Source organism: Polychytrium aggregatum (assembly GCF_025602895.1).
Source record: "Polychytrium aggregatum strain JEL109 chromosome Unknown BJ171scaffold_35, whole genome shotgun sequence".
In the NCBI taxonomy this organism is placed as follows: domain Eukaryota; kingdom Fungi; phylum Chytridiomycota; class Chytridiomycetes; order Polychytriales; genus Polychytrium; species Polychytrium aggregatum.
The window spans coordinates 231,350-250,223 of NW_026516237.1; the positions used below are offsets into that span (position 1 = coordinate 231,350).

General features: G+C 56.6%; 6 protein-coding genes and 2 non-coding genes across 8 annotated transcripts; 5 read left to right on the plus strand and 3 right to left on the minus strand.

The window, feature by feature from the left end:
* Positions 1-3,215: 3,215 nt before the first annotated feature.
* On the plus strand, positions 3,216-4,507 carry BJ171DRAFT_516091 (uncharacterized protein). The gene is made up of 5 exons (XM_053112012.1): positions 3,216-3,282; positions 3,349-3,624; positions 3,655-3,967; positions 4,037-4,316; positions 4,386-4,507. The coding sequence occupies exons 2-5, from the start codon at positions 3,404-3,406 to the stop codon at positions 4,454-4,456; spliced, it is 885 nt and encodes a 294-aa protein (XP_052964055.1). The 5' UTR covers positions 3,216-3,282; positions 3,349-3,403; the 3' UTR covers positions 4,457-4,507.
* Positions 4,508-6,197: 1,690 nt separating this feature from the next.
* On the minus strand, positions 6,198-8,142 carry BJ171DRAFT_516093 (uncharacterized protein). The gene is made up of 6 exons (XM_053112013.1): positions 7,930-8,142; positions 7,679-7,768; positions 7,417-7,500; positions 7,147-7,229; positions 6,579-6,950; positions 6,198-6,394 (listed from the first exon to the last, which is right to left on the minus strand). Exons 1-6 carry the CDS (start codon positions 8,048-8,050, stop codon positions 6,287-6,289), a joined length of 858 nt encoding a protein of 285 aa, XP_052964056.1. The 5' UTR covers positions 8,051-8,142; the 3' UTR covers positions 6,198-6,286.
* Positions 8,143-8,411: 269 nt separating this feature from the next.
* On the plus strand, positions 8,412-9,765 carry BJ171DRAFT_444910 (oxidoreductase). Its single transcript, XM_053108158.1, is given in 2 exon segments — positions 8,412-9,607; positions 9,627-9,765. 1 exon segment carries the CDS (start codon positions 8,491-8,493, stop codon positions 9,466-9,468), a length of 978 nt encoding a protein of 325 aa, XP_052964057.1. The 5' UTR covers positions 8,412-8,490; the 3' UTR covers positions 9,469-9,607; positions 9,627-9,765.
* Positions 9,766-10,122: 357 nt separating this feature from the next.
* BJ171DRAFT_629311 (uncharacterized protein) lies at positions 10,123-11,410 on the minus strand (the record flags this gene model as incomplete). The annotated part of the gene is made up of 3 exons (XM_053115591.1): positions 10,123-10,352; positions 10,545-11,007; positions 11,102-11,410. 3 exons carry the CDS (start codon positions 11,408-11,410, stop codon positions 10,123-10,125), a joined length of 1,002 nt encoding a protein of 333 aa, XP_052964058.1.
* A 1,037-nt stretch (positions 11,411-12,447) lies between these two features.
* Positions 12,448-13,979, minus strand: BJ171DRAFT_570021 (male sterility protein-domain-containing protein; the record flags this gene model as incomplete). The annotated part of the gene is made up of 2 exons (XM_053113603.1): positions 12,448-13,819; positions 13,930-13,979. The coding sequence occupies 2 exons, from the start codon at positions 13,977-13,979 to the stop codon at positions 12,448-12,450; spliced, it is 1,422 nt and encodes a 473-aa protein (XP_052964059.1).
* A 357-nt stretch (positions 13,980-14,336) lies between these two features.
* On the plus strand, positions 14,337-14,410 carry BJ171DRAFT_t226. Its single transcript has one exon. It is a non-coding gene; the product is annotated as a tRNA-Val (tRNA).
* Positions 14,411-14,414: 4 nt separating this feature from the next.
* On the plus strand, positions 14,415-14,488 carry BJ171DRAFT_t227. Its single transcript has one exon. It is a non-coding gene; the product is annotated as a tRNA-Ile (tRNA).
* A 2,146-nt stretch (positions 14,489-16,634) lies between these two features.
* On the plus strand, positions 16,635-18,487 carry BJ171DRAFT_601332 (uncharacterized protein). The gene is made up of 3 exons (XM_053115083.1): positions 16,635-17,287; positions 17,473-17,938; positions 18,016-18,487. Exons 1-3 carry the CDS (start codon positions 16,970-16,972, stop codon positions 18,252-18,254), a joined length of 1,023 nt encoding a protein of 340 aa, XP_052964060.1. The 5' UTR covers positions 16,635-16,969; the 3' UTR covers positions 18,255-18,487.
* The last annotated feature ends 387 nt before the right edge of the window (positions 18,488-18,874 follow it).

The following is an 18,874-nucleotide window of genomic DNA, read 5'->3' on the forward strand; positions in this document are numbered from 1 at the left end:
CCTGATTCCGCCAAATGTCCCCGTCTCGCCGTCCTGCACCTTGGCAAGATCTCCATACTCGCCCGCCGATCCACAGCCAACCATCCTTGCCCATCCGGCTATCCCCAGCCTGCTCTCTACGGACGCCCTCCAACCCCTCCACCTCCACCTGACATCCCGACTCAAGGCAAGAGGAAGCACATCTTTTGCCGCTGTGCCCTCTGCCGTGCCCATCCTGCAGGTGGAATGTGGCAGTTGGTTTCTCGCTGCTACAAACATATCAACTCAAATCCACCGTCGGATGGCTGGGATCCTCGCCGAGCCTACAATTCGCAGCCCAGAAACAACGAGCCTGATTTTGTTGCTCGCATGATGGCTCACAAAACCAACGCATCATCCGGCGTGGCCAGTTCGTCGCCGCCCACCACCAAGAGAGCCAAGACTTCACACCAACCCAGCGATGCACCTCGACCGAGTGGATCAAGCTCGACATCCAGCAGCGATGTAGGAGGCATCCGCGAGCCAGTACCCACAGCATCGACGTCGCAGTCGTCAACTCCATCTGGGCTGGCGACTTCTGCGATCTTGATTGATGAGGATTCATCCGCAGGTCACGACAATGTTCATCTGGATGATCCCATCGACCTGACCTCCACGGATGGTGACTCACAGCTCCCAACGGACACCCCTCCGCCCACAAACATCTCGGCGTCTGTTACTCCCGTCGACCCAGATGCTCCTTTCTTTGTTGCTCAGGCGCCTTCAGAGGAGTTGCGTGATGGCGAGGTTCTCCTCGAGTCGGATTACCCGACATTTGAAGAATCGATCGAAGCAGCCGTGGGCGACATTGAGCGCATCGAAAGCCCTGAAGACCTCGTTCCCAATCTGGAGGATCCGTCATTCGACCCAGAGAACGACCCAGAGGGTGCCCTTGACTTCGCCGCTGGACCAAATGGTGTCGCTGGGGCTCGTGACATCGACTTTCCAAAGCTGTACGAGTTCCTTGACCACCCGCTGGACCATATGGACCGGTTCATTGATGCACATGAGATCCCTCATGCTGAAAGCAGCCAGGCGCCGCAATCGTTGGCGAGCCTCCCATCCGTTGCTCAGGTGGCGATTCCCAGACTTCCCCAGAAGTCCGTCCCACATGGTGTCACTGCTTCGTATTCGTTCCTGGAGAGCCGGCCTTTGCCTTCTCCCGTCGTCTCTGCTCAGCATCAAGTGCCAGCACATCCACGCCTCGTTGAGACTACTTACCGTGATCCACAGAGCTCGTCGACACCAGGTTCACCACAAAGCGAATCGGCCATTCCTTCCAGGACCGTCACTGCCGAAGGTACGATTGTCATATCCCGCGTATCTTGTTCCTCCAAACCGTTTTGTTATCGATCTGACCTTGTGCTCGAACTACAGACATGCGAAGCATTGCCCTCCGTCTCGTGGGGCTGAAGAGGAGTCGGCCGATATCGGACGAGCTGTTGTCGGACATATTCAACATCATCGAAACAGGCACCGGCATTCCCCTCCCCAACATCAAAACAGCCAACAGATGTGCCAAGCGACTTGCCTCGGCCAAAGTCATCTATCAGGACGTGTGTGTGAACGACTTCCAGTGCTTTCCAAGCGATAGGAACGTCACGCGATGCCACCAGTGTGGAGCCAATCGCTACATCGAGGTGTACAGGGGAGGCAAGAAGGTCCTCAAGCCTGTCAAGCAGTACGCATACATGCCCCTCATTCCACGCCTGCAAGCCGAATTCCGCTGCCAGAAGCGGATCGATCAGCTTCTGTACAGGGGCCGTCGATCAGACAACAAAGGTGAGGGTCCGATCACAGACCACGTCTCCTGTTCTCCGCCTGGCGCTGACGGTTGGTCTCTGCTCAACAGAGTACATGAGCGACATCTTTGACGGGACGCACTATCGGTCCCTCAAGAGACAGGAGTACTTTCACCAAGATACCGACATAGCCCTCGGTCTGACCCTGGACGGGTTCCAAGTCTTCAAGAAGTGAGTGCCACTGCTTCGATTCCTGTTGGTGGGAACTGGGTGCTCCACCGTACTAACTGTGCTCGTCGACCCAGGAACGGACAGCAGTGCTGGGTGTTTGCCCTGATCAGCTTCAATCTGAGCCCAGAGTTTCGCTACAAACGAGAAAACATGATTGTCGTCGGGCTCACACCGGGGCCAGTTTCGCCAAAGAACTTTGATGTCTATCTGCAGCCACTGTTTTCGGAGCTGCAGAGTCTTGAGAAAGGTAACCGTGAATCGCTGTCGCTGCCGACACTGTACCCGATCTGACTCGACATCCCTGCTCACCACGTACCCAGGAGTTCGGACCCAGATGGTCCGCCAGAGCGGCGGAATGAGCACTTTCACTTTCAAGGCCCATTTGATCGTCTGCACTGGCGACCTGCCTGCCATATCAAAGCTTCTTAAGATGAAGGGACACACCGCAATCTATGGATGTAGATTCTGTCTCATCCAGGGCAACAGCATTCGCGGTGAGTACTTCTTTCGCACAGAGACGATGATCCCGAGAACAGATGCTAGTTACAGAAGTGTATGGAGTGCACTGGTTGGATCAAATGGGCAGCTTCGTAATAGTCAAGGTTCGAGTGCTCTCCAGCTCAAGGAGGCGTGATTTGCAGTGACAAGCAGTGTATCGTGAGTCTGATATATGCATCTGTTCAACTTGCTGACGTATCCCCTCACTCAAGGCATCAACGGAGAGCCGATCATGTGCAGCCTCAAGACGATTCGCACTCCGGGCTCCTTCCCAGTTGATGTCATGCACGCCACATCCAATGTTGGCTCCCTCTTCTTTCTGATCTGGGCTGGAGAGTTACGGCTCCGAGACACCTTCTCTGTCCGGCTCCGCAAGCGCACTGCTCTGGTGACCAAAATGGGCAAGATGATGGAGACCATCCAAGTTCCCACCGAATACGGCGCCCGACCTCGAAACATCAAGAAGTTCTACAAGCGATTCACAACAGAAGAGTGGAAGAACTGGATCCTGATGTACTCGCTCCCACTGATGCGCTGTGCTGGCTTCCCCAAGGAGCATCTGTGAGTCGATCATCCCTGTCGAGTTACGGCATCGAGTCATGGTTATCGAGTCATCGCTGCCGTGTCGTCGTGGTGTCCATCCAAGCACCAACCCACTGACTCTCTGCCAACACAGAATCGGATGGGGCCACTTTGTCGATGCGCTGAGGCTGCTGCACCAGCCCTCCATTTCGCGCAAGGGGAGAAAGCTTCTCGCGGTCTTGATTTCCAAGTTTTATCGATACTACATCACGTAGGTGGCCGAGTTGGAATATGAGATATCGACACAAACACTCCTGCTGACGCTCCGTCTCCACAGCCACGTTGCCAGGTTGGCTGATGCCAAGGATAGCCACTATCCCGGATACAGGCTCATGCGAATGTACATCCACCAACTGCTGCACATTCCTGCGAACCTCTACAGCCTTGGGCCACTGTGCCATCTGTGGCAGTACGCGCTTGAGGGATATGGTGGCCACTTGATGCGATCTGTGCAATCGCGCTCGAGACCCATCGAGAACATGATCAGTCGTGAGCTCGTGAACCAAGGAGTCGATGCTCATGAAAGAAGCAACGCAGGCAACCATACCCAGCGGTAAGACACCCAAAACAACCCGATTCAGAGCGTCAGACAATCGGGCAGCTCAACGCACCCGAACTTTCGTGGGTGTCAACTGCAGCACTACAAGGGAATCCAGTTGGTGGACAGCGACATGAACACCTTGCTCAAAGAAGCCTATACCAGAGAGGTGATGAACGAAGCCACGAACTTACTCTATGACCTAGATCGATCAATGTGCAGTATCATTGACGAGTGGGGATCGAGTGAGGCCACGATCAAGCAGTATGCAGCTCTTGTCAAGAAGGGCATCAAGATCGGATCGCTTCTAGACGGCGCCACGGCCAGCAACGAGTCCAGGTGCAGCTATTGGGTCAGGGTGAGTTCGAACTCTGCTCGTCCGTGCAACATTGGATGCCATCCCTGACATTTTGCTTTACGCCGCAAGGTCAACTACCCGTGGGATATGATTGATTTCGGGATGACAAAATTCCCGCTGAGACACCTTGTCGTCGAGCGCTTCATCAGCCACGTCTTCCGCGGAGATACGCACCTATGGGCTGTATGCCGAGTGCCAGTCACACGAGAAGAGTATGGATCCTTGGAAAGTGGATATCGACGCTGCCCACTGACAAAGACATTCCACTTTACTGGGATGAGCTCGCAGCGCATCCTTATCAATGTCAGAAGGATTGAATCAAAGGTCGGCTTCTTGAAAAACAACGAGGGTAAGTACAGTCATTTGTGTACAATACTGATATCCACAGGATTAAACTGACTCGAGCCGTTGTCGACAGATGTCTATATCATGGATAATGGACATATGCCCGTATATATCGAGAAGGAGGTGCCAGAGTCATACGACTGATCACCGAACGTGACAACCAGTTGCTGTTCAAATACACTCAAAATAGCATGACGCGCAAGGGAAGAGTGGGGTGTTTTCTGCCCAAGGGGCATTCGGACCAGCCAGACGCGAATGACAGTCAACTGAGAATGAACAACGATCCAACCAAAATCAAGTCGACCGAGAGCGCCAGGGCAGGTTTGCACGAATCTGGCTATGGAATGTCAGCAGCGAAGGCCCAGCGCGCACACGCCAGATCTGTGGCTGCAATCGCACATTCAGAAACGGAGACTGTGGTCTCACAAGCCCTTGTTCCCACACACCCTGTGGCCCCGCTGAGCGACAAACACCCGCGGAGGTGTTGTTCCACGGCTGCGCGCTGTGTTGCCTGTGGATCTGCCGGTGCCCACACGCGCTGTTCTGCCCCAGCACACAGTCGCCATGGGAAAAACCCTGCCGCTGCCGCCCCATTCGGTACAAGCTACGGCCGCCGCCTCGTGCACGTGCTGTTCGCTCCAGCCCAGCAGCCAGAAACCCACCAGCACGGCCGTCTCTCCTCCCTACTCGCCTCCATCACCGCTATCGCCCCCATCACCGCTATCACCGCTATCACCATCACCACCAACACTAACGCCAATGGCCGCCGACCACTTCACCCCAAATGCCCGCGGCACTCTGTCCATCGTCAACTCCGTGGCCCTCCCGGACGTCCCCCTTGACTTTGCGCTCCAGTTCCTGGCTCGGCCCGAAAATATCATGATGCACGGCCCCGGCATCGAGTTCAAGCTGAGCTCCCAGAACGACGACGGCACGGTCAAGCACTACGACATTGTCGAGCGCATCCCGCTCGGTCTGTGTGGCCTTCGCTTGCCGGTCCAGTTCAATGCCCTGTTCAAAAACGCCTTGCCCGCGGCCCTCGAGACAACCATCAATATCCCCATGGGTCTTGTGATGAAGAGCGTCTGGACGGCCAAGGTCGCCGATGATGGCCGCGGTTGTGTCATCACAGAAGAGTACGAGAACGTCAAGGGCCCCTACCTTGGTTTCCTGCTGAGGCAGTTTACACTCGCGACCGCTGCCAAAGAGCACGCCGCCGGGATCTCCAAGCTTGGCGATGAGGTCCGTCGGCAGTATCAAGCCAAGTCGACAAAAACTGAGCAATTGTAGTCGCCCGGGATATGTCTTCTGGCATTGTACATCTGTGACTTTGCAGCAGTCGTTTCGCCACCCCCACCCAGCCAGCCGATTCCTGCTTCCTGGTCTCGTCCTCTGCTGGAGTGTGCCCAAATCCGCCTCCTCGCCCCCTTCATAGGCATATACACGTTACCCAATAAAATAGACACCCCGAAGGCTCATCACTTCCTCAATATTGCCCATATCAACGAAGAACACATACACAGCACATGGCCGCTGGATGAACCTTGCGTTCTGAGGAGCACGGGCGATCGCAACGCAGAGCAAATGAGCAGAGGTAAATGAACAGGGAATGTCCAGGATCCAGCCACGAGAACGCTCAAGTGCCCTCTTGCAGCGAACCCGGCTGGTGCGATTTGGAAGGTCATCGCTTGCGAGACGACCAAGGAAGTCTTCAGCCACGTCCTTCGCGATCAGGATGAGGCGACAGTAGATCGCCTCGATTTGAATATGCTCCACCAACTCTCTGCAAGGCTCTGTTGATGAAGCTTGGACACTGACGACGAGACGCTGCTCGGAGAGCACCATCCTGGATATGCTACAACAATCGAACGGCGATGCCGCAGGGTTTACGACTGACCAGTGTATTGATGGGATCACGGATCATCCAATGGATTATATCAGCGAGCGACAAGGTGTGGTGGTGCGGCAGAGCGCCTATTTGAACATGTTGGAGTAGATGCTCTTTTCCTTGTTGGTAAACTCCTGTCGCTTACGCTTCACGACGGCGATTTCCGCCTTGATGGCGGCATCGTTGGGGTCGATCTGAGCGTACATGTACAGCCAAAAGGAGCCCCAAATGTCAGTGAGGCATTGTGGCTTGCTCCCCACCCCCAAAGCAACAACCGACAGCACGATTTGTTCAGACGCCGACTGAACCTCGTATCCTCGTGGTGTCGCCCATCGTCGATTTGAGTTCACCGCCCCACTCCTCCGCTCTCCAACAGACCTCACTGGCCGAGTTCAGGAACTTGAGCGCATTGTCAAACTCTGCAAGCCCGCAGTACGCCTGAGCGAGGCGGAACATGGCCTTGGCGTTCTTTTCGTCAATCTCCAGGGCCTGTCGGCACTTGTCCACAGCCAGGAAGAGATCCTTGGTCTTGAGGAAGCATGCCGCAGAGTTGGAGCAAAGTGCGAGCTTCAGAGCATTAAACTCAACCGTCTCCTCGGGCTTGAGCGTCCAGGTGGTATCGAGATAGCGGAGACCGTGCTCATACGCCGCGATGGCTTCCTTCCAGTCCTGCGACTTGTAGAAAGCATTGCCGCTGTCCTTGCACTCTTTGGCGTGGATCAGACGTTCGGCGACAGACATCTTGCTCGGCTGAGGACGGGCCAATGCGTCCGCGTGTGGATGTGGTTGTTTCATTCCGTGCGTCGAGTTCCAGCCGTGGTGCGAGTTGGAGGTGGCATTAGAACCATCAGACAAATGATCGGCAGGGCAGCTAAGGTGACAATGCGACGGAAACGCTGGCGACTTTGGTCACATCCATGGCCTCAACGCAGGACCACCAACGTACCGGGTCGATTCGCAGCATCTCGACTTCGAATCGGAGGGTCGCATTCGGTGGAATCGTTGGAGGGCTGCCCTCCTCGCCATAAGCTGGTCATCGTTTGGTCGGCCAATGAGCAGCAGCATCGGCATCAGCAGCGTAACCTCAACAAGTACTAAAAGGGTCCCCTGGTGACTTTATGACAGAGCCGGTCTGCAGCTGCCTCGGTCATGCGTGAAGCACATCTGCAGCAATCCAAGGAACTCTGTCCGCAGCTTGTGGCGCTCGACAACCTACCATATGCCGGGGTGCACAGCAGCTCGGCGGACTCGCCAAGCTGCATCGTTGCAATGCCCTTATCCCATCCACTGATGACTCGTCCTGGATGAGCCGGTGATGCATCCGTCGTTGAGGTTGAGAAGATACGAGCGGGCTGATGGTCATTGACGATGCTCGCCGATGGTGTCGCTCGTCGATAGCAGCGATTTATGGCGGCTATTTGTAAAGCAACCTCGAGCTGATGATGCCTTCGAGCGAAACCACGTATCGACGGCCCTACCTTCTCCGACAGAAAACTCGAGGGGCTGGCCGCGATCCAGACTCGAGTCAAACTTTTCACCAGACGGGAAGAGGTATCCAGTATAGTGCACTGGAGCGGCACAGGCGGCGGTGTGAGTCAGTGAACCCCATACAGTCTGCTGCAAACGCTCCTGGCTGCCGTCCTCAGTGCCAGATCGATGTGGCCCGCACAATATGCCTGGGTGGCTACATGGCACATGGAAGGCAGGCCCTGGGCCGATCGGCGCCTACCAGCAACTTTGCACAGATTCGCTGCGACAGGGCCAGAGCCGGGCTTGTTCACTTTCTTGAAAAGGCCACCATCCTCGGTGATGGCGACGAATCCCTCGGGCACGGACTCGAGCTGGGTCATGGCGGATGTGGAGGCTCGGTCGCTGGAGATGGCAGAGGGATGAACCAGCAGATCAAACGATCTTGGGCGAGCAAGCGAGAAGATCAAGATCCCTTCTCGCCCCGCGGCGAGAGCCGTGCGCAGCAGCCGGCGCCATCGCTCCCGGAATACAGATCTGTGCACCCGCTTGGCTGCGCGTGCTGCGCGGGGACCACGCTGCATGTGTCTTGTGCGACCATGCATAGCACCGCGCGATGGAATTCATCCATTTTCCCGACGTGCAGTCGGCAGTCCTACAGTTGTGGCCCCGGCTTTGTCACACGGCCCCTGTCGTGCAAACCCAAACCCGTCTTCGTCTCCTCGATCGACAAACCCCCTCGATCCACAACACCCTTCGTCCCTCGTCCTTCTCCTCCCTCCCCTCGCCTCGATTCTTCGCTCGGATCCTCTGTTTACCCACCATGTCCACGCTCTCGTCCACCAGCACCAGTGACCAAGTCGCTGACTTCTTTGGCGGCCCCCGCTGCGCCGGCAAGACCGTGCTCATCACCGGCGGCAACACCGGCATCGGTCAAGATACCGTCCGTGTCCTGGCCTCCAAGGGCGCCACTGTGATCTTCACCAGCCGCAGCAAGTCCAACGGCGATGCCGCCCTCGCCAAGCTGCAAGAGCAATGCCCCGGCGCCCAGATCTCGTACATGTCCGTCGATCTGTCGTCGCTCCAGTCCGTCAAGGTCTTTGCCGAGGAGTTTACCCAGAAGTACCGCGAGCTGCACATCCTCATCAACAATGCCGGCGTCATGGCCTGCCCCAAGAGCTTCACCACCGACGGCTTTGAGAACCAGTTCGGTGTCAACCACATTGGCCACTTTTACCTGACTCAGTTGCTGCTGCCCTTGCTTAAGAGAACCGCCACCGCGAAGGAGCCAGCTCGTATCATCAACCTGTCGTCGGTGGCCAACATCATGGCCCCTGCCGAAGGCATCCAGTTCGACGACCTCAACGCCGACAAGAGCTATTACCGTTGGGGCCGCTACGGCCAGTCCAAGTTCGCCAACGTCCTCTTCTCCAAGGAGCTCCAGCGCAGATATGCAACCGATAACATCGTCAGCGTCGCCGTCCATCCTGGCGTCATCAAGGCGACCGATCTGTGGCGGTACACGGATATGTGGACCAATGTTACCTTCATGTACTACATCCTCACCCACCGACACATGGCACCGATGCCCAACGAGCACCTTGCCGAGAAAACGATTCCCCAGGGCAGCGCCACGACCGTTGTTGCTGCCATGAGCCCAAGCCTTGTGCCCGGTGGCTACTACGCCGACTGCCAAGAGACCAGCGCAGGCCTGCACAAGCTTGCCAACGACGAAGCCCTGGCCAAGAAGCTGTGGGAGTACTCTGAGAAGGCCATCTCTGAACGCGTGGCCAAGTTTTGAGAGGGTGCTGCTCGGAGTTGATCCAGCCTCTCGCGCGGTTATCTCAGTCAATTCTATGGTTTCCATGCTCCCTTTCCACCTCCAAAAATGGTGTCTATGCTTTTATCTGTTTGGATTGTGGTATTCAGTCCGCCTTGAGGTATTCGGTCCGCCTTGAGGTATTCGGTCCGCCTTGAGGTATCCAAGGCCCCCCTCATCGTCGACTACTGTCTCCGCTTTCCCCCGCGTTGCTGCGTTATGTGTCCTCATCGATTTCGTTTGTGAAGCTTTCGCCGCTGAGTAAACCTCTAATACCTATCCCATGGCCAGAATCACGTTTATGCAGAGAGCTTGGATCGACAGTGGGACGCTGAATCAACAGAAAACCTAGATCGAGAGGGAAGCACCAGATCGACAGGATCACTTGGCTGCAGCCATATTCCTCAGAGCATACCGTCGTCGTTTATTGAGGGTCTTTAATTCGGAGGGAGAGAGGGCCAAGTACACACGGCAATAGAGCAGGCCGGAGTGGGGAAGTGCCGTCTAGGAGGAAGGAGGTCATAGAATCGCACGTTCGTCAGGGCTATCGAAGAGGTCATTCAAGAGAGTATTGGGAGCGCAAGGGCATGGGAGGGAGACGAAGACAGGTCGTCCAAACGGCCAGTGAAGATCACTTCAGTTGGCGATGAAGCCAAAGGTCACACTGGTGGCGCCGATGCCGGCCTGGCCGTAGCCGATCCAGAAGAAACCGTCGGTGCCCCAGGAAGTGGTCCAAGAGTTCTTGCAGAGCCAGGCACCCTTGTTGTCGTCCCAGCCGACGACCGAGACAGCGTGACCGCCAAGGGCCTTGGAATCCTGCTGCATATACACCTGGTTGTTGGTGCAGCAGTTGTCAAAGTCAGAGTCTGGATAATTGACGGTAGCATGGATCAGTACACCAGCACAACGAGTCCCCAGAGCCACCATCAGTGCCAAAAATGCTGTCCTGCACCATCCATGTTCCTCCTGAGTACTAACGCTTGCTCTGGTGGAAGTGTGGCCACTCACGGAAGCAACCGCATTTCTTTCAAGCATGCAAAGCAGAGTAGGACTCTTACAGATAGTAAAGGCGGTGAAAATGGCGCCATGGCTCATAATATGGTTCTTCATTTCGTCGACACTGCCGAAGGATGCCTTGGAGAGGCCGACAGTACGCTGGCAGCCGCTGTTGGCACAGGGCTTATCCTTTCCATCGCCGGCGGTGTACGGGAAGCAGTCGGCCGAGATGACACCGCTCTGGGCAATATCGTTAGCAGCAGTCACGGTACTCCATCCGTCTTTGCAGGTGGCATCACCGGCACCGAGACAAAAGAAGATGTCGGCGGTCGAGACCTCGATGCTGTTGCCGGTCTGGCTGAGGAAGGTGCTCTCGACGGTGGCAGCCGAGGAGAAGGCAACGCAGCTGCCGCACTGGCCCTGGTCCTTGATGGACGAGACCCAGTTCTTGTTGCGGGAATCCCACGAGTCGGGGAGAGCGGCAGCAAGGACGGCAGCGGTGTGGGCATCGGTGGTGTCCTCGCCCTATCAACGATGAAAGGAAGCAAATAGGATGAACCCGAGTTACTTTGGTGTGCAGCGAGAAGAAGCGATAAATACTATCAAGCAGAGTACTTACAAAGACTTGGGTGACCCAAGATTCGAGGGTTTCGTTATCGAGAGGACGATCGGCAAAGTCCGAGATGGCGGTGTAGCTCTTAGCCTTGCCAACGAGCTCCTGGAATGCGGGATCCTGCTTCTGGGCAAGATGGGCGTCCAGAAGGCGTCCAGACTCAGTCGCCATGAGGGCCATGTTCTCAGGAGAGCCGAGAACCTTGTCAAGAGCCTGAAGATACATATCCCATTTGCCTCGGGGGATAGTGGCGGCACTGACGCTGCTGGAAAGAGCAAGGGCGGTAGCGACAACAAAGCCAGCGGTGAAGATCATGGATGCGATTGGGGTGGACCGTGGGAGGTGCTAAGAGGAGTGGAGAGGACGATCGTGTGGACGAAGAGGAGCTGAGCGGTAGAGCTTGACTTTGGATGAGCCTCGGAGGTGATGATGATGCACTGCTCTTTTGGCGGAGATGGCCCGGCTTTTATCTTTCGGTCAACATCGAGGAGACTCGCGGAGAGTTTGGTGCTATGAGTAGGAAAGAAAAAAATGGCCCGAGTGGAGCGCTGGGGAAGGGCCATGTGGTGCTCGGTATGCAAGACGGTGGAGACACCAGCGTGACTCTGGCGATGAAGTGTTGCGAGAGTGCGATTCAATGGTGATGAGTAAGCGGATATGGTTCTTCCGGAGGCTGAGGCAGTGCAAATACCTCTGCGAGGGCTGATAGACGATATGATCTGAAATGGGCCCAACGGGAAAGAGTCGTGGCCGGGCTAATAAGGGTTGACAGCAAACATCGCATTACGAGATCAGTTCAGCTGTGTGGCCGAGATCTCAGCTGGGCGGGAGCATGACCAGACGGACAGACGGGCGTGCTGCTGTTCGGACCGTGGACCGCCAAGGTGGTTCCGAAAGGCGGACCTCATGATCGCCAGCACTGGCGATGGGCAAGGTGGGCTGGTGCGGGTACCAGGGAGGCACCCAGATGCCGGGTGGTTGATGTTTGGTTGATCACAAGGCTGAGAAAACCAGCCGCGTGACAGGAGGCACCGGAAGAACCGCATGAAGAAGGGCAGGACGAAGATGTGAAGGAGGCTGGATGGGCGTGTGATTGCAATGATGTATGCCTCCAGCGGTGTGATGTGAAGGGTGGGGAGTATCGACTTGGGACTTGGCAAGGAAAGTGCGCCTCTTCCCACACATCAGATGACAACCACGGTGAGAAACAGTGTCAGTCGATGGACGGGTGCGACTCGACAAGCAAGATCATCAACCCATGGCCAAGTCGAGGGAACGAAGGAGGGAATCTCCACCACATCACACATCACACATCGCCACATCACCACATCACACATCGCCACATCACCACATCACACATCACCACACCACCACGGCTCACCTCCGTATCCGCTGTCGCCAGCAATCATCGCTGGCCGAATGATGGTTGCAGGCACGCCCCTCGATCGTGCCTTGTTGATCAGCTGCTCAGAGACCCACTTGGTCTGCGAGTAGCCGCCCGACAGGTTCCAGTTGGAGTACATTTTCTCCTCGAGCGGCTTGTCGGAGCCCTTGGCCATGGCAATCGTCCCGATGGTCGAGATGTAGTGCACCACCTTGAGATGGTGCGTCGTGGCCAGCTGCAGCACCGTCACCGTGCTGAGGACGTTTGTTGCCTTGAGCGTGTTATAGTTGTAGAGCCAGTGCACCTCGGCGGCGTTGTGCACAATCATGTCGGTCTCTTCGCAAATCTCCTTCCATCGCTCGTCCGAGAGTGCCCATCGCTCCTTGGAAACGTCGCCGCGCAGACCAACCCACCGGTCTCGCACGTCATACCACGGATCGTTCTTGTTCCGCGATGCAATCACCAGCCTCGAGGCGTTGGAGTAGGTGCGGAGGAAGGCCAGTTTCTCGGTCTCGGTTCGTGCCAGACAGTAGATCTTGGCCCGAGGGAACTTGTGTGCCAGCTCAAAGATCAGGAATGCTCCGAGGAAGCTGGTTGCACCCGTCAGGACGATGCCGCGGACCTCCTTGGGATAGACAAACGGAGGGAAACCCTCGGCCGTCACACTCGCATCGTCGAGTTTGGCAGCCTCGGCAGCCAGATCGATTGTCGGCGGAATCACCAGCTTGTCGTCGAGAATGTCGACGACCAGCTGGGCGACATCCTTGGGACTCATGCTGTTCGACAGCAGGATCATTGGCGAGATCTCGACACCGTACTCCTCCCTGATGGCGAGGGCCAGGCGACTGATGCTCAACGAGTCATAGCCGACGCCGCCAATGTAAAAGTTGCGGCCGTAGAGACCGGGGTTGTCTAGGATCTGGCTGCTGAACTCGGAGATCTTGAAGGCAATCTTGGTCAAGAACGTTCTGGTGACGATGAGGGGCGGGTAATCGACCGCCTGGCCGTACTGCTCGATGTTCTCGGCGATGCGCTTGAGCTTCTTGAGATCGACCTTGCCCGAGTCGTTGAAGGGGAATGCGTCGAGCCTGAGGCAGTTGTGGACAGGGACCTTGGAGACGTTCAACAGCAAGAACATGTCCTCGACGACTCGAATGATATCGGCCGAGATCAAGTCGGGATTGGATCCTTCCTGGAGGATGTAGAGCAAGATGATCTTCCTCTCGGAGGTGTGGATGAAGTAGCAATCGACGATGGCTTGTTGCAGGTACTTGTGGACAAGCTCACTGAGGCCGTTGAGGTCGACATAGACACCGTTGATCTTGATCTTCTGGTCGAATCTGGAGGGTGAGGTGTGAGGTGTGGGAATGAAGAGTGTGGGATGGGCTGGTGGAGGACCAGTGGAAGGAGGGCACAGACCACTCGGTGGACACAGGGATATCGCACTCACCTTCCAACGACCGTAAACTCGTTCTCGCTGACCATCTCGACCCAGTCCATGGTGCAGACTCGGGGCGAGCCATCCACGAGGAAGCCGAACGTCGACAGCTTGTCGTTGGGATCGACTTTGACAGTAGGGATGATCCTTGACGGGGTATTTTGGGACCATTGGGTCCGGGCTTTCTGCACGCTCCGTCAGGTTTGGGAGGGAAACCTCCGACCCGCCAGAGGAACATTCTTCGGGCTTGGGCAACTAATATCACTGGCATCCGCGTGGTCAGTCCCGCGGCGTGTGTGGGAGCGTGGGATGCATGGAATCCTGGATCACTCTGTGGTCGAGCCCGTTGATGGAACATTCGATGATCGAAACAGAGGTGTATCGTTTTATAGAGTGAGACGGTGTAATCAAAGTCACGGGGTTTCGTGGTGTAGTTGGTTATCACGTGAGTCTAACACACTCAAGGTCTCCGGTTCGATCCCGGACGAAACCATTCCGCTCCGCTAGCTCAGTTGGTTAGAGCGTGGTGCTAATAACGCCAAGGTCACAGGTTCGATCCCTGTGCGGAGCATTTTGCTTCCCTTCTCTGTTTTCACTCCATTCCATCCATGTTCCCATCCATTTTGATTGCCACACTCACTCCACTGCTGTATTCACATTCCTACTCTTGTTGTCTGCCTAATCCTTCGTTCCTCCGTCTCCCATAGACACTTTCCCACTCGCTCACGCTCGTGTCTCCCATCTGCCACAGCCTTGATCCATCTCACTGCACTTCATCCAGGCTCTCCACACCGACACCACTGCACAGACACTATCCACAGCCACGGCGAATGGCATTCCATGATGTTCCAAGATTGTCAGGCATCAATCGATTGAACAACCCTGTCCTGGTCCCCGTTGCCACTCGCATCGTCTGATTGTTGTCACATTCCCAGCCATATCCTATCTACTCGTGTTGTATTCCATTCACTCCTTCACGCCAGTCTGATCCCTGTCGTTTATCTCGACGGTCTTTGTCTCGTCAGTCGTGGCTCGCTGGTCCAGCAACTCATGGTGGTGTCTTCCCACCAGATTGTCTGTGAATACATCTTCTCACTCCATTATCATCCTCGCTGTCGCCAATGGCCATTGCCATCATCAGCTGAAACCAAACCTGAATGCACATCCTGTCCCCCAAGCGAGTCAGTACTCCGGTGCATCCAGATCAAACATGCATCAGTCGAGCCATGCCGTCTGCCTGACTCACGCATATCCGCACTACGTGGCGTCCTCCAAACTTTGTAGGATCGTGAGTAGATTAAGAGACCTGGCGATTCATTCAATGCTGAGGACAGAACATCACATCGCGGCTAGAGTCACTGGCTGGGCTCCATTCTTATGAACCAATAGCTGTGGTTGTCTGGATAGTCTCCGTCTTGGGAACATCAGATAATCCAAAGCAGAGTCGTCCTCTGGCACATCACGATCGAGGCTCAACTGATGATCACCAAAGTCTCTCGCCATGAGCCACGCTCGCTGATTCCTCCATTGTTGCATCTCTGCACTTCCAAGCCAGCGCATTCCATCGCCTATCTCGGCATTGTCCATCCACACTGCCCATTCACACTGCCCATCCACATTGCCCACCGAGTCGACAATTCGCCCATCGTGCAATCCGGACCAGCGATCTTGCGAGGGCGATGCCAGCAAGTGACTCGTCGATACTCACGGTGCTGATGCAATGGCTCCAGATACCTCGGATGCGACGGCAGATGAGACAGACCAACCATCAACCCACTGCCCTCTGCCTCATGACTGCTCTCTGCACAAGTCACGGCTGTTACTGCGGCCCACGCAATATGCAGCTGGGCACCAGCCCCATTTCCTTCTAAGCGAGTCGGCAAAGGAGGTCTTGCCCGAGCACCACATCTCGCTAAACGACAGCATCCATCGGCAGGCCGCAGGCAAGCCGCCAGACGGGCAGATTGATCACCTGAGGTCGATGGCATCCGAGGATGGGCTGGTTCCACGATGGGAACCAGTGCGGGGCGCCGACGGGGCTCGACACCGGCATCAACATGCCCAGCCGCTGCGATGCATGATCTCGGGACACAGACTCCCATGGGGCCAGATGCCGAATCGACAGGATCCCGGATGCCGCTTGTCCTGGCGACTTTCCGCCATGTCAGCCGAATGCGCCTTGCTTTTTCGGTGGCTCGCCTGCCGCTTTCCTCTGGATCGGCTCGAGGTCATGCGCCGGTGTCTTTCTCGCTCGGTGGCCCCGTCGTCATGCGGCCCGTTTCCATGGTCCTTGGTCTTTCCCATCAACTGCATGCCAGCCCCACGGTTGCTTCGACACAGTCAGCTCACAGCTCCGCCGGAAAGTGCCAATGCTGCTGACCAGCCATCCGCAGCAGATGGAGACTGGGGCCGAGGCGGTCCGTCCCCGAGTCCTTTCTCAGTTGGCCACGAAGTGCATGTTCATGCAGACGACCCAGGCGAATCTCACACGGCCGATGCTGCTGTATCGGGCAGCGCATACCAGTGCTGATGCATTTCAATTGCCTCTGCAGCTGTCTCCCAATTGCTTCAGCAGCCGGCCATCCTGCCGGCGAGGCTCGACCAGCAAGGAAAACGAAAGGCAGATCACCAGACCCAGCCACCCAGCGGAATGGACATTGTGGCGGCTCCATCTGGGTCCCGGAGGCACCGTCTTCTTTGCATCCCATCCAAGTGCAGGATCATGGGCATTGTCACGGCGGTCGTCGGCTCGCTGTTTCCTTCCGATTCTCACGAGCCACCTGCTGCTGCATGACCTGCCCGATGATTCCACAACCACCGTGCTCGAGAATCACACTCCAGCCGCATCCTACCATCGACCGGGCCTTCTCGATCCGCGCCCCCATGCCTCATGGTCTTTCCCAGGCCCTCTGGCGATGCGCCGATGTGCGCTGGGGGATAAAAGGACACCGCTCCCGCCTGTCCTGGACCATCACCACCACCGGCACACCAGCCTCCATCGCAAGACCAGCCTCTCGCCTCTCTATCTTTGGCCTCACTCCCAGTCTCCACCATGCTCGTCAATCTCGGCTTTGCTCTCACCACCCTCCTCGCCCTCTCCGGAGCCATCGAGGCTGCCACTGTCCCTCGGGGCGGCAAGTGGGACAAGTACCGCAAGTCGCTCGACAAGGTCATCGGCTCTGCCGAGAACACGGCCAGCATGTCCAAGGATGCCAAGGCTCTGGTCCAGGCCCATGCCACCCAGCGCAAGGACCCCGCCTTCAAGAAGCTCGTCAAGAAGGTCAAGACCCACACAAAGTCCAACAAGAAGAACATGGCCAGCTTCACCATGACCGATGACAACATCGAGTCGCTTGCCACCACGGTCTTTGTAAGTGGTGGTCTGTCCGATGCAGTGTTGCAAGTGGCTGCTGTTGCTGCTGCGATGCCTGGCGAGTGTTCAGCTGATGCCTGGTGGATGGTCGATCGATGCTTGGCACACTCCACATCGATACCGGCCCGCTCTGCATCGCTCTGCCGTTGCACTGACCGGCGTCTGTGGTCTTCCCCACCCAGGGCAGCAACGCCTCTGATGTCCACACCGCTGCCGTCCGAGCCGCCATGCTCCCCGACTCGTGGGATTCCCGCAACAAGAACTGGGTCTCGTCCATCAAGGACCAGGGCCAGTGCGGCAGCTGCGTTGCCTTCTCCTCGGCTGCCACCGTCGAGAGCACCTTCCTCAGCCAGACCGGCAACAGCATCGAGGTCTCGACCGCCGATCTCTTCTTCTGTCTTGGCTCGGGTGACGGCGCCTCCTGCAGCACTGGCTGGCAGACCGGCCAGGCGGCCAACGACATTGCCCAGAACGGCGTCGTTTCGGCCGACTGCTTCCCTTACACCGCCGGCGACGGTCAGGATCAGCAGTGCGACGACAGCAGCTGCCAGCGCACCAGCGGGCTCTCGGTGGCCTCGTTCGGCAGCGTCGACGAGATCAAACAGCACATCATGACCTACGGCGCCGTGGTGACTGCCTTCACTGTCTGTAAGTACCTGCACATGCAACAGTGCATCTGGGTGGACATGGCACCGACTCACCACACTCTCCCTTGCCCCCAACAGACCAAGACTTTATGAACTGCTGCTCCAACAACCAGATCTACACACAGCAGTCCGACCAGCAGGAGGGCGGCCACGCTGTCTCGATCGTCGGCTGGGACGAGGGCAACCAGGCCTGGCTCTGCAAGAACTCCTGGACCACCACCTGGGGCACTGACGGCTTCTTCTGGATCGCATACGGCCAGTGCGGCATTGGCTCGACCGACCAGACCTATGGCTTCACCACCTCTGGCGGCAACTGAGAAACCTCATCCATCTGGCCGTCAGTCCAGTGGCTGCCCGAGGACGGGGCCGTTTGACGGACAATGATGCTTCGACGCCATGACCACCAAGTTCTCGCCACCCCGACTCCCACTTCGAACCAACCTTCTATGCCGTTGTCGCTAATGTGTACTTGCTACTGAATGCTGCTGTGCTCGTGTGTTGGGATGCATTGACTGCATCTGCAAATATACGACTTGTATGTTCCCCTTGACCCTTGAATCTGGATATGGAGGCTGGCTCGCTCGCCTTGCTGTCCGAAACTTGAACCACTGAACTCGGCAGATCCCGGAGGTCGGGCCAGAGTAGTCGGAGTGGTATCGGAGATAACAGGGGAATACATGCTGCCAATTGAACAACAACCAAGGTTCTCTTCCAGCGACAGGAATGTTGGAAATCGTGAGGTGTGGTGGGCTACAGTGTCAGCGCATTTGAGGAACCTTATGTACCGGCAGTCAGCTCGCCGACGGAACTGTTTACTGATGTGAGATTGTGATGCTCGCTAAGCCTCCCACAACAATCGACTGCATACTGCCTCGCACAGAGACTCCTTCCATCCGAGCTCGCTGGCATGCATGTCTGGCAGACCATGGAATCGGCG

Coding starts and splice junctions, on each gene's coding strand:
- BJ171DRAFT_516091 (XM_053112012.1), top strand. CDS start 3,404: ATGCGAATGTACATCCACCAACTGCTGCACATTCCTGCGAACCTCTAC. Junction 3,625..3,654: donor GCAGGCAACCATACCCAGCG/GTAAGACACCCA, acceptor CCCGATTCAGAG/CGTCAGACAATCGGGCAGCT. Junction 3,968..4,036: donor GGTGCAGCTATTGGGTCAGG/GTGAGTTCGAAC, acceptor TTACGCCGCAAG/GTCAACTACCCGTGGGATAT.
- BJ171DRAFT_516093 (XM_053112013.1), bottom strand. CDS start 8,050: ATGACCCAGCTCGAGTCCGTGCCCGAGGGATTCGTCGCCATCACCGAG. Junction 7,501..7,678: donor CGAGTTTTCTGTCGGAGAAG/GTAGGGCCGTCG, acceptor CGGCTCATCCAG/GACGAGTCATCAGTGGATGG. Junction 6,951..7,146: donor AGATGCTGCGAATCGACCCG/GTACGTTGGTGG, acceptor GCCCGTCCTCAG/CCGAGCAAGATGTCTGTCGC.
- BJ171DRAFT_444910 (XM_053108158.1), top strand. CDS start 8,491: ATGTCCACGCTCTCGTCCACCAGCACCAGTGACCAAGTCGCTGACTTC.
- BJ171DRAFT_601332 (XM_053115083.1), top strand. CDS start 16,970: ATGCTCGTCAATCTCGGCTTTGCTCTCACCACCCTCCTCGCCCTCTCC. Junction 17,288..17,472: donor CGCTTGCCACCACGGTCTTT/GTAAGTGGTGGT, acceptor TTCCCCACCCAG/GGCAGCAACGCCTCTGATGT. Junction 17,939..18,015: donor GGTGACTGCCTTCACTGTCT/GTAAGTACCTGC, acceptor TGCCCCCAACAG/ACCAAGACTTTATGAACTGC.